This window comes from Pristiophorus japonicus, chromosome 4, assembly GCF_044704955.1.
Source record: "Pristiophorus japonicus isolate sPriJap1 chromosome 4, sPriJap1.hap1, whole genome shotgun sequence".
In the NCBI taxonomy this organism is placed as follows: Eukaryota; Metazoa; Chordata; class Chondrichthyes; family Pristiophoridae; genus Pristiophorus; species Pristiophorus japonicus.
The window spans coordinates 138,235,516-138,248,141 of NC_091980.1; the positions used below are offsets into that span (position 1 = coordinate 138,235,516).

General features: G+C 46.3%; 1 protein-coding gene across 1 annotated transcript in view; it reads left to right on the forward strand.

The window, feature by feature from the left end:
* LOC139263073 (serine/threonine-protein kinase 32A-like) overlaps positions 1–12,626 on the forward strand; it is a 439,178-nt gene that overhangs the window by 340,753 nt on the left and 85,799 nt on the right. Inside the window, 1 exon segment of the mRNA XM_070878611.1 lies at positions 8,119–8,208. Within this exon segment, the coding sequence (XP_070734712.1) occupies positions 8,119–8,208 (90 nt within the window).

Here is a 12,626-nt window from a genome sequence, read left to right on the forward strand (position 1 = left end):
TTAGTTAAATAGCGCCTTTCACAAACTCAGGAGCTCCAAAAGCACTTTTCAACCAATTAAGTACTTTTGGGGTGTAGTTGCTATTGTAATGTAGAAAACACAGCAGTCAATTTGCTCACAGGAAGCTCCCACAAACAGCAATGTGATAATGACCAGATAATCTGTTTTAGTGATACTGGTGGAGGGATAAATATTGGCCAGCACACCAGAAAGAACTTCTCTGTTCTTCTTCAAAATAAAGCCATGGAATCTTTTACATCCACCTAAGACGGAAGATGGGGCCTCAGTTTAACATCTCATCCGAAAGGTGGCCCCTTTGACACTGCAGCACTCCCTCAGTACTGTACTGAAGTGGCAGTCTAGACTCTGTGCTCAAGTCTTTGGAGTGAGACTTGAACCTACTGACACAGGTGTGAGAGTGTTACCACTGAGGCACAGCTGACACTATGGGATCTTACTGTGTATACATTCACTGCCGCATCTGCCCCCCTAAAAACAGTGACTACACTTCAAAAATAATTAATTGGCTGTAAATTGCTTTGGTGCATCCTTTGGATATGAAAGATGCTATATAAAATACAAGTTCTTCCTTCTTAATGTTGGTACATCAAAGGCTGATCAACAAAGCCAGCAAGAAATTGCAGCTTTTTAAAATTATTTTTGTTCTGCCAGTCACTCTTGAAGGTGTGGATTGTCCAGAGTTGTGGGTGCTTGTGCAATGTTCTGATTCATAGAAACATAGACATAGAAACATAGAAAATAGGTGCAGGAGTAGGCCATTCGGCCCTTCGAGCCTGCACCGCCATTCAATGAGTTCATGGCTGAACATGAAACTTCAGTACCCCCTTCCTGCTTTCTCGCCATACCCCTTGATCCCCCTAGTAGTAAGGACTACATCTAACAACTTTTTGAATATATTTAGTGAATTGGCCTCAACAACTTTCTGTGGTAGAGAATTCCACAGGTTCACCACTCTCTGGGTGAAGATGTTTCTCCTCATCTCGGTCCTAAATGGCTTACCCCTTATCCTGAGACTGTGTCCCCTGGTTCTGGACTTTCCCAACATTGGGAACATTCTTTCTGCATCTAACCTGTCTGAACCCATCAGAATTTTAAACGTTTCTATGAGGTCCCCTCTCATTCTTCTGAACTCCAGTGAATACAAGCCCAGTTGATCCAGTCTTTCTTGATAGGTCAGTCCCGCCATCCCGAGAATCAGTCTGGTGAACCTTCGCTGCACTCCCTCAATAGCAAGAATGTCCTTCCTCAAGTTAGGAGACCAAAACTGTACACAATACTCCAGGTGTGGCCTCACCAAGGCCCTGTACAACTGTAGCAACACCTCCCTGCCCCTGTACTCAAATCCCCTCGATATGAAGGCCAACATGCCATTTGCTTTCTTAACCGCCTGCTGTACCTGCATGCCAACCTTCAATGACTGATGTACCATGACACCCAGGTCTCGTTGCACCTCCCCTTTTCCTAATCTGTCACCATTCAGATAATAGTCTGTCTCTCTGTTTTTACCACCAAAGTGGATAACCTCACATTTATCCACATTATACTTCATCTGCCATGCATTTGCCCACTCACCTAACCTATCCAAGTCACTCTGCAGCCTCATGGCATCCTCCTCGCAGCTCACACTGCCACCCAACTTAGTGTCATCCGCAAATTTGGAGATACTACATTTAATCCCCTCGTCTAAATCATTAATGTACAGTGTAAACAGCTGGGGCCCCAGCACAGAACCTTGTGGTATCCCACTAATCACTGCCTGCCATTCTGAAAAGTACCCATTTACTCCTACTCTTTGCTTCCTGTCTGACAACCAGTTCTCAATCCATGTCAGCACATTACCCCCAATCCCATGTGCTTTAACTTTGCACATTAATCTCTTGTGTGGGACCTTGCCGAAAGCCTTCTAAAAGTCCAAATATACCACATCAACTGGTTCTCCCTTGTCCACTCTACTGGAAACAGGCAGTGACTAGTGGGGTGCCACAAGGTTCTGTGCTGGGGCCCCAGCTGTTTACATTGTACATTAATGATTAGACGAGGGGATTAAATGCAGTATCTCCAAATTTGCGGATGACACTAAGTTGGGTGGCAGTGTGAGCTGCGAGGAGGATGCTATTAGGCTGCAGAGTGACTTGGATAGGTTAGGTGAGTGGGCAAATGCATGGCAGATGAAGTATAATGTGGATAAATGTGAGGTTATCCACTTTGGTGGTAAAAACAGAGAGACAAACTATTATCTGAATGGTGACAAATTAGGAAAAGGGAAGGTGCAACGAGACCTGGGTGTCATGGTACATCAGTCATTGAAGGTTAGCATGCAGGTACAGCAGGCGGTTAAGAAAGCAAATGGCATGTTGGCCTTCATAGCGAGGGGATTTGAATACAGGGACAGGGAGGTGTTGCTACAGTTGTACAGGGCCTGGGTGAGGCCACACCTGGAGTATTGTGTACAGTTTTGGTCTCCTAACTTGAGGAAGGACATTCTTGCTATTGAGGGAGTGCAGCGAAGATTCACCAGACTGATTCCCGGGATGGCGGGACTGACCTATCAAGAAAGACTGGATCAACTGGGCTTGTATTCACTGGAGTTCAGAAGAATGAGAGGGGACCTCATAGAAACGTTTAAAATTCTGACGGGTTTAGACAGGTTAGATGCAGGAAGAATGTTCCCAATGTTGGGGAAGTCCAGAATCAGGGGTCACAGTCTGAGGATAAGGGGTAAGCCATTTAGGACCGAGATGAGGAGAAACTTCTTCACCCAGAGAGTGGTGAACCTGTGGAATTCTCTACCACAGAAAGTAGTTGAGGCCAATTCACTAAATATATTCAAAAGGGAGTTAGATGAAGTCCTTACTACTCGGGGGATCAAGGGTTATGGCGAGAAAGCAGGAATGGGGTACTGAAGTTTCATGTTCAGCCATGAACTCATTGAATGGCGGTGCAGGCTAGAAGGGCTGAATGGCCTGCTCCTGCACCTATTTTCTATGTTTCTATGTTTCTATCCTCAAAAAATTCCAGAAGATTTGTCAAGCATGATTTCCCTTTCACAAATCCATGCTGACTTGGACCTATCATGTCACCTCTTTCCAAATGCGCTGCTATGACATCCTTAATAATTGATTCCATCATTTTACCCATTACTGAGGTCAGGCTGACCGGTCTATAATTCCCTGTTTTCTCTCTCCCTCCTTTTTTAAAAAGTGGGGTTACATTGGCTACCCTCCACTCGATAGGAACTGATCCAGAGTCAATGGAATGTTGGAAAATGACTGTCAATGCATCCGCTATTTCCAAGGCCACCTCCTTAAGTACTCTGGGATGCAGTCCATCAGGCCCTGGGGATTTATCGGCCTTCAATCCCATCAATTTCCCCAACACAATTTCCCGACTAATAAGGATTTCCCTCAGTTCCTCCTCCTTACTAGACCCTCTGACCCCTTTTATATCCGGAAGGTTGTTTGTGTCCTCCTCAGTGAATACCGAACCAAAGTACTTGTTCAATTGGTCTGCCATTTCTTTGTTCCCCGTTATGACTTCCCCTGATTCTGACTGCAGGGGACCTACGTTTGTCTTTACTAACCTTTTTCTCTTTATATATCGATAGAAACTTTTGCAATCCATCTTAATGTTCCCTGCAAGCTTCTTCTCGTACTCCATTTTTCCTGCCCTAATCAAACCCCTTGTCCTCCTCTGCTGAGTTCTAAATTTCTCCCAGTCCCCAGGTTCGCTGCTATTTCTGGCCAATTTGTATGCCACTTCCTTGGCTTTAATACTATCCCTGATTTCCCTTGATAGCCACGGTTGAGCCACCTTCCATTTTTTATTTTTACGCCAGACAGGAATGTACAATTGTTGTAGTTCATCCATGCGGTCTCTAAATGTCTGCCATTACCCATCCACAGTCAACCCCTTAAGTATCATTCGCCAATCTATCCTAGCCAATTCACGCCTCATACCTTCAAAGTTACCCTTCTTTAAGTTCTGGACCATGGTCTCTGAATTAACTGTTTCATTCTCCATCCTAATGCAGAATTCCACCATGTTATGGTCACTCCTCCCCAAGGGGCCTCGCACAACGAGATTGCTAATTAATCCTCTCTCATTACACATCACCCAGTTTTAGATGGCCTCCCCCCTAGTTGGTTCCTCGACATATTGGTCTCAAAAACCATCCCTTATGCACTCCAGGAAATCCTCCTCCACCGTATTGCTTCCAGTTTGGTTAGCCCAATCTATGTGCATATTAAAGTCACCCTTTATAACTGCCGCACTTTTATTGCATGCACCCCTAATTTCCCGTTTGATGCCCTCCCCAACATCACTACTACTGTTTGGAGGTCTGTACACAACTCCCACTAACGTTTTTTGCCCTTTGGTGTTCTGCAGCTCTACCCATATAGATTCCACATCATCCAAGCTAATGTCCTTCCTAACTATTGCATTAATCTCCTCTTTAACCAGCAATGCTACCCCACCTCCTTTTCCTTTTATTCTATCCTTCCTGAATGTTGAATATCCCTGGATGTTGAGTTCCCAGCCCTGATCATCCTGGAGTCACGTCTCTGTAATCCCAATCACATCATATTTGTTAACATCTATTTGCATAGTTAATTCATCCACCTTATTACGGATACTCCTTGCATTAAGACACAAAGCCTTCAGGCTTGTTTTTTTAACACCCTTTGTCCTTTTAGAATTTTGCTGTACAGTGGCCCTTTTTGTTCTTTGCCTTGGGTTTCTCTGCCCTTCACTTTTCCTCATCTCCTTTCTGTCTTTTGCTTTTGTCTCCTTTTTGTTTCCCTCTGTCTCCCTGCATTGGTTCCCATCCCCCTGCTATATTAGTTTAACTCCTCTCCAACATTACTCGCAAACACTCCCCCTAGGACATTGGTTCCGGTCCTGTCCAGGTGCAGACCGTCTGGTTTGTACTGGTCCCACCTCCCCCAGAACCGGTTCGAATGCCCCAGGAATTTGAAACCCTCCCTGCTGCACCACTGCTCAAGCCACGTATTCATCTGCGCTATCCTGCGATTCCTACTCTGACTAGCACGTGGCACTGGTAGCAATCCCGAGATTACTACTTTTGAGGTCCTACTTTTTAATTTAGCTCCTAGCTCCTTAAATTCGTTTTGTAGGACCTCTTCCTTTTTTTTACCTATGTCGTTGGTACCAATGTGCACCACGACAACTGGTTGTTCTCCCTCCCTTTTTAGAATGTCCTGCACCCGCTCTGAGACATCCTTGACCCTTGTACCAAGGAGGCAACATACCATCCTGGAGTCTCGGTTGCAGCCGCAGAAACGCCTATCTATTCCCCTCACAATTGAATCCCCTGTTACTATCGCTCTCCCACTCTTTTTCCTGCCCTCCTGTGCAACAGAGCCAGCCATGGTGCCATGAACTTGGCTGCTGCTGCCCTCCCCTGATGAGTCATCCCCCTCAACAGTACTCAAAGCAGTGTATCTATTTTGCAAGGGGATGACCACAGGGGACCCCTGCACTACCTTCCTTGCACTACTCTTCCTGATGGTCTCCATTCCCAACTGGCTGTGGACCCTTCTCCTGCGGTAAGACCAACTCGCTACACGTGCTACTCACGTCATTCCCCGCATCGTGGATGCTCCAGAGTGAATCCACCCTCAGCTCCAATTCCGCAACGCGGTCCGTCAGAAGCTGGATGCGGATACACTTCCCGCAGATGTAGTCGTCAGGGACACCGGAAGTTCCCACATGGTACAGGAGGAGCATATCACGTGACCGAGCTCCCGCCTCCTCGACTGACTGCTCGAACTGCCTGACTCCCGCTGGCCTTTATCGGCCTCTCGCCGACCCCGGACTCGCGCTGCTGCGAGCTCCAGCCTCCTCGACTGACTGCTCGAACTGCCTGACTCCCACTGGCCTTTATAGGCCTCTCGCCGACCCCGGACTCGCGCTGCTCCGAGCTCCCGCCTCCTCGACTGACTGCTCAAGGTTAGGGTTGACTGTACAGGGTTATGGATCCAGGGCTATGGTTGACTATGTAAAGTTCTGGTTGCAAGGATTATGCAGGGTTTGGTTGGCAGTGCAGGGCTCTGGTCCATGGGTTTTAGTTGACTGTGTAGGGTTGTGTTTCTGGGTTTTGGTTGGCAGTGCAGGGTTGTGGCTCCAGAGCTCTGGTTTATTGTACCTCAGCCCTCTGTTATCTCCCCCAAGTGAACATTTTTTGTGACAAGTCTCGACAATGCATACTGGAAGACTGCTCCAGCATGGAGGATTTCACAGCAATCCCTGATCTTATCTTCGCCGGATGTCCACTTTCCAGCGGCCATCCTCGAAAGTGAATTGGACTGGGAACCCTGGTTGATTTTTGCTCTCTCTGCCTACTCTCTCTACTCTAGCTGAGATAATTTATCTCAGAGCAGATACGGGATCGAACCTGCCCCCTTCCTAGTCTGAATTACAATGGGGCAGTTCATTTAGCAACAAAGCTATTAATGAGACTAAACTTGCCCCTTAAAATAAGATGTATTCATTTAGCACCTTTCACACCCCCAGGACATCCCAAAGTGCTTTAAAGCCACTGAAATGCTTTTTGAAATGTAATCACTGTTGTCATGTAGGAACAGTTTACAGCTTACTTTGATTCATGAGTATTGGCGAAGGTCAATTGGTAGCATCAGGTTAGAACTGTAGCTGCAGGGCAGTAGAAGACTAAGGCTTCCTTTGCACTAATTGCATGATGGAGTAACACTCTGCCACATCAAATTCTTCTGTAGCATCGGGCCTTGGGTAAACCCTGCAGTGGGAGGACAGCCTCACAGCTCATTTGCATACGTCAGTAAACATGATGGAGATTTTTTTTAAATTTGCATACAATCCGATAATTGCCACTGACATCGGCAACTGGTAGCAGTCTGCAGTCTGCACACTCCACGGGGCTGTGTCAGTTATTTTGTTCCCCCCGCACCACTTAGCTGAAACATTTAAACAAAGGAAGCAAAATTAATTTCACAGTCCATTGGAGAGCAGACTCGACCACCCCTGCCTTCTCTGGGCACATTGGGCAGAGGTAACTACAGCATACTACGGCAGTTTGATGATGCATGTGGTTCTCAGTGCAAAGATTGACATACAACTGACTCAGGAATTGTGATGTGAATATGATTTGCAGACCGCACCATTAAAAACACACCTGAGCAGTTTTCAGTGCCTCTAGGCACATGTAATTTATGTTAAACTAATCATTTGGAGTTATGAGCGTGCAGGACCAGCAAATTTAATCTTGCTGTGATGAGAATATTTTCAACAGTATTATTGAAATGTGAGTGTCAGCATTATCATAATCATTTATTTTGCTGATTTTTGTTTCCTTTCAACACCTGATGCATCCTGCCAAAAGCAGTTGAAAATAGCAATCTTTTACATTTTCATTACTGTTTAATTTGTTATGCCCTTTAAACAACAACAACTTGCTTTTATATAGCCCCTTTAATGTACTAAACTGCCCCAAGACGCCTCACAGCAGGATTGTCAGAAATAAGTTGGACACTAAGCCACAGAAGGAGATATTAAAACAGATGACCAAACATTTGGTCAAAGATGTAGGTTTTAAGGAGTGGTTTTAATGGAGGAGAGGTAGAGAGGTTTGAAGGGGGGGAATTCCAGAGCTTAAAGCCTCAGCAGCTGAAGGCACTGCCGTCATTGATGGAACAGTGGACATCAGGGATGTGCAAGAGGCCAGAATTGGAGGAGCGCTAATCATTCAGAGGCTTGTAGGGCTGAAGATGGTTACAGAGATAGGGAAGGGCGATAATGTCATTAGTATTGTGTTGTGGAATATAATTTAAATAATATAAGTAGGACTTAAAGGGGCCAAAAATCCATGGGCTTTGTTGCGCACTCCTACCATAAGACCGGTGGGAATGTGTGGAAGGGCCACAGATCAGGCTGGGACTCAGATACATCAGATCCAGGCTTGCTCTGGTAGTTTCCAGTAGGCCTTGTTGAGAGGCGCAGTGAAAATGCTGGGATCAGAGTGCTATATCGCCAGCTTTAATAAATGTAATTTGATAGCGTATTGATCTTCTGTGTTTCTTTCTTCTTGCTGAAACATTCTAGGGCATGTGCATGTCACTGACTTCAACATCGCAGCACTTGTGAAGGAGGAGAAGCAGGCTACTTCTATTGCAGGCACAAAGCCATACATGGGTAAGTACAGGAACCTGTGGATAGGCTGATTGCCATTAAGTAAGAAAGAACTTGCATTTCTATAGCGCCTTTCACGGCCTCAGTACGTCCAAAGTGCTTTGCAACCAATGAAATACTTTTGAAGTCTCGTCACTATTGTAACATAGCAAACGTGGCAGCTAATTTGCGCACAGAAAGATCCCACAAACAGCACTGCGGTAATGACCAAGTTTGGTGCGATGTTGGTTGAGGGATAAATATTGACTGGGACACCGGGGAGAACTCGTTTATTGTTCTTCAAAATAGTGCCATGGGATCTTTGGCGTTAACCTGAGAGGGCAGACAGGGCCGAAAGACAGCACCTCCGCCAGTGCAGCACTCCCTCAGCACTGCACTGGGAGTGTCAGCCTGGATTATGTGCTCAAGTCTTTGGAGTGAGACGCAAACCCACAACCTGCTGATCAGAGACCAGAGTGCTACCCACTGTGCCCCAGCCGACACCTAAGCAGGAAGAGAGCACAAATTTCAAGCAGCTCACTCACCTAATGATTGTGCTTCAGTGGCAACTGAAAAAAATACAGCAATGTTTCAAACTCAGATTTGAAGTCACCCTTAGGTTTCTTCCACCTGCACTCAGGACTAGAAGTGCTGACACCAGTTTATGATACTTTGGTCAGTTCGGAAGTGATTGTTTCGTAAGAAAATTACCAATATTTTGCTGTATAAAAGTAAAAGCTATATTAAAGATGATCATTCATTATTGAGAAGCAACAGCAACAAATCAACGCATTTATATAGCACTTTTAACATAGTAAAACTTGCCATGGATGATAAACACCCTCAGGTACTTCACAGCAGTGTTATCTTCAACTCAGTCAACCCCGAGGGATTATGGAGTGTCCTTCTCAAATTCGGCTGTCCAAAATAATGTGTCACCATCCTCCGCCTGCTTCACAATGACATGCAAACCGTGATTCTTGCCAACAGATCCACCACAAATCCAATACAAGTGCAGACCATGGTCAAGCAAGGCTGCGTCATCGCACCAAAGCTCTTCTCAATCTGCCTCGCTGCAATGCTGCATCACACCTTTAACAAGCTCCCCGCTGGAGTGGAGTTAATCTACAGGACAAGCGGGAAATTGTTCAACTTCTGTCGCCTCCAATCCAGATCCAAGGTTGTTCCAACCTCTGTCATTGAATTAAAGTAAGCAGACAACGCTTGCGTTTGTGCACACTCGGAGTCTGAACTCCAAACCATCGTTGACACTTCACTGAAGCGTACAAGAGTCTGGGCCTTGCATTAAACATCAGTAAGACAAAGGTTCTCTCCCAACCTACCCCTGCCACACAGTACTGCTCCCCGATTATCAAGATCCATGACGAGACCTTGGACAATGTGTACCACTTCCCATATCTTGGGAGCCTATCAGCAAGGACAGACATCGATGATGAAGAACAATACCACCTTCAGTGTGCCTGTGCAGCCTTTGGCCACCTGAGGAAAAGAGCGTTTGAAGACCAGGATCTTAAACCCAGCACCAAGCTCATGGTATACCGAGCAGTAGTGATACCTGCCCTCCTATGCACTTCAGAGACATGGACTATGTACAGTAGGTACCTCAAAACACTGGAGAAGTACCACCAATGCTGCCTCCACAAAATCAGCTCCGATGGATGGGCCACATTGTCCGCATGCTCGATATTAGAATCCCGAAACAAGCACTCTACTCGGAGCTACATCACGGCAAGCAAGTCCCAGGAAGGCAGAGAAAATGCTTCAAGGACACCCTCAAAGCCTCCTTGAAAAAATGCAACATCCCCACCGACACCTGGGAATCCCTGGACCAAGACCGCTCAAAGTGGAGTAGAAGCATCCGAGAAAGCACCGAACACCTTGAGTCTCTTCGCCGGGAGCACGCGGAAACCAAGTACAAACAGCGGAAGGAGTGTACGACAAATCAAGCAACCCACCCACCCACCCGTCCCTCCAACCACCGTCTGCCCCACCTATGACAGACTGTAGGTCATGCATTGGACTCATCAGTCACCTTAGAACTCATATTAGTGTGGAAGTAAGTCATCCTCGACTCCAGAGGATTACCTAAGAAGGAAGAGATCAAACAAAATTGAACAGCGAGCTACATAAGGAGATATTAGGACATGTGACCAAAGGCTTGGTCATAGAGATAAGTTTAAGGAGCGTCTTAATGGAGGAGAGAGAGGCGGAGAGGTTTAGCAAGGGAATTCCAGAGCTTAGAGCCGAGGCAGGTGAAGGCACGGCCACCAATGGTGGAGCGATTAAAATCGGGTTGCGCAAGAGGCCATAATTGGAGTAATGCCTTTGTGCCAATGTAATGTCTTTAAATAAAAATCGGCACAACACATAAAGATGAAGAATTGTTATTATATAAATAGTCTTGAGAGGGTTGCTACATTTATGGGGCGGGAATAGTAATGGAAAGTGGAGGTTTTGTTTGAATGGGATTTCTGAGTAAGTCATTGGTATTCATGTAACAGGTAAAGGAGGACCTGTAGCCATGTAAAAGAATCATATCTCTGGTAATGTGACAGCTGCCGCCCACTACATTGGATGCTGCATTGGATGTATTAGTGGGTTTGGGGATCGAAGGCCTACCTTGCACCCCTGTTGTGTCCCTCATGCAGTACCCTGAAAGCTTACTGTACACAAAATGTGCACAAGGCTCACTAAGGCCTCTCCCGTAATATGACTGAAATTTTGAAGTAGATCCGGGGGAGTGGGGAGGGGGGGGCAGGATGGATTCTTCTAATGGGCGGCCCTTTCCCTAAAATATGCAGCATCTTTCTGCGGCCCTCAACGAGCAGGACGTAAATCCCCCAGCAGAGCAGCTATAAGTGGCTGTAATGTCCATCCCACACGGTGCTCCAGATGCGTCATTCCCCATGTGCTGGGAATGCCACTTAAATATTCCAACAGCCGGACTTCGCTTTATCATGAGAGGTAAGCTAATTTCAGCATAGACGTGGCTGGCACCTGATTCACTGAGCATCATTGGCTCCTTATTTAGCTGAAGCCACACTTACTTTGGCCGTGAGACAGGATAGGGTGCCAGTACCCTTGGAGATGAGGGGGCTGACGGTGTTGACTGCAGATATTGCATTGTCAGCAGCACCCGTGAGTATAAAGGTCATGACCTCAACCTGCCCTGCAGCAGTTCATTCTTATGTTCTGTCAGTGGGCGCTGACCTTCGCTAGTGACCTTTTAAATGCACTGAACGGATTCAGTGTGTCGTGATTTACAAATGTGCTGATTTAGAGGTGAGCTTGTTCGGTAGTTCCCTGACTCCCTCCTCGTGAGATGCAATTATATCAGGATGTGATGTTCACAGGCCCACCTCACGGACTGGACAGAGACAAATTCCAGTGGGCAAACCTGACTTGAACTGTGATATTCATTGTTAAAGTTGCTGTGGTGTTTTGTCTGTTGCAAAACTATTGCGGCATACCAAATATCTCCGCTATATGAAGCTAATTCATGCAATGAAATATTCAGAGAAATATTCTCTTCCTCTCAGGTGCAGATTTTAATTAAAAACTGATTTTGTTTAATTAAAAGCACCATCTGGAACATTAATGCCAGCGTGTGGGAATGCAAGGCTAGCACCCAATGTTAGTTTGCTGGCAGGCGGCTCTCATAGTCCCCAGTGCAGAGTGAGAAGTCCACTGCTCGATCTGCCTTTCCTGATGGCTGGCAGCTTCTCTTCTCTGATTGGCTAATTGCACTTTTCCCTGTGCAGGCTACAACTCCCAATGTTGGTGGCTGCTCCTGCTCTTCCTCAAACTGCTCGGGAACTCCCAATATGCTGCTCCCATTCTCTCCAATCTTGCCTAGGGCTCCTGATGCTGGGTGATTGCTCCCATTGTCTGTCTATCTGTCTGTCTGTCTGTTCACACTCTTCCCAATATTGTCTGTCTGCTTACTATATCATGGCATGTTACTTACCTGAGGACCAGTCTAGAGGCACCCACTTGGAAAGAGATAGTTAGAAAATGAGAGGGAAGATCTGTGTGTCAAGAATCAAGCGCAAGTTAGCAGAAGGAGTGGAAATTGTTCACCGGAGGGTGGAGAAACAACTGCCCTCAGCTGAGAAGTCTCAGGATCCTAATCTCCGAGGCTCAGTTTCTGAGCAGACAATGATACAGGAGCATTGGTCTTGGGCGGTGGGGACCGATTCCATGCACATGAGGTGGAGATGGTGTGTAAGTTGGGCAAGTCCACTAACTGCATCTGTAGCTCCATGAAGGAAGTGTGCAAGGCCATGCTGACCACGCTGGAGTGTGCAACAGCCCACGGGATATCTGCAGCAACAAGGCATCTGGAGGAGGATCTAAGGATCATTGAGGCTTCTGGAATGGCAGCTACAACTTTTTCCATAGATACTTTGTGAGTCAGCCTC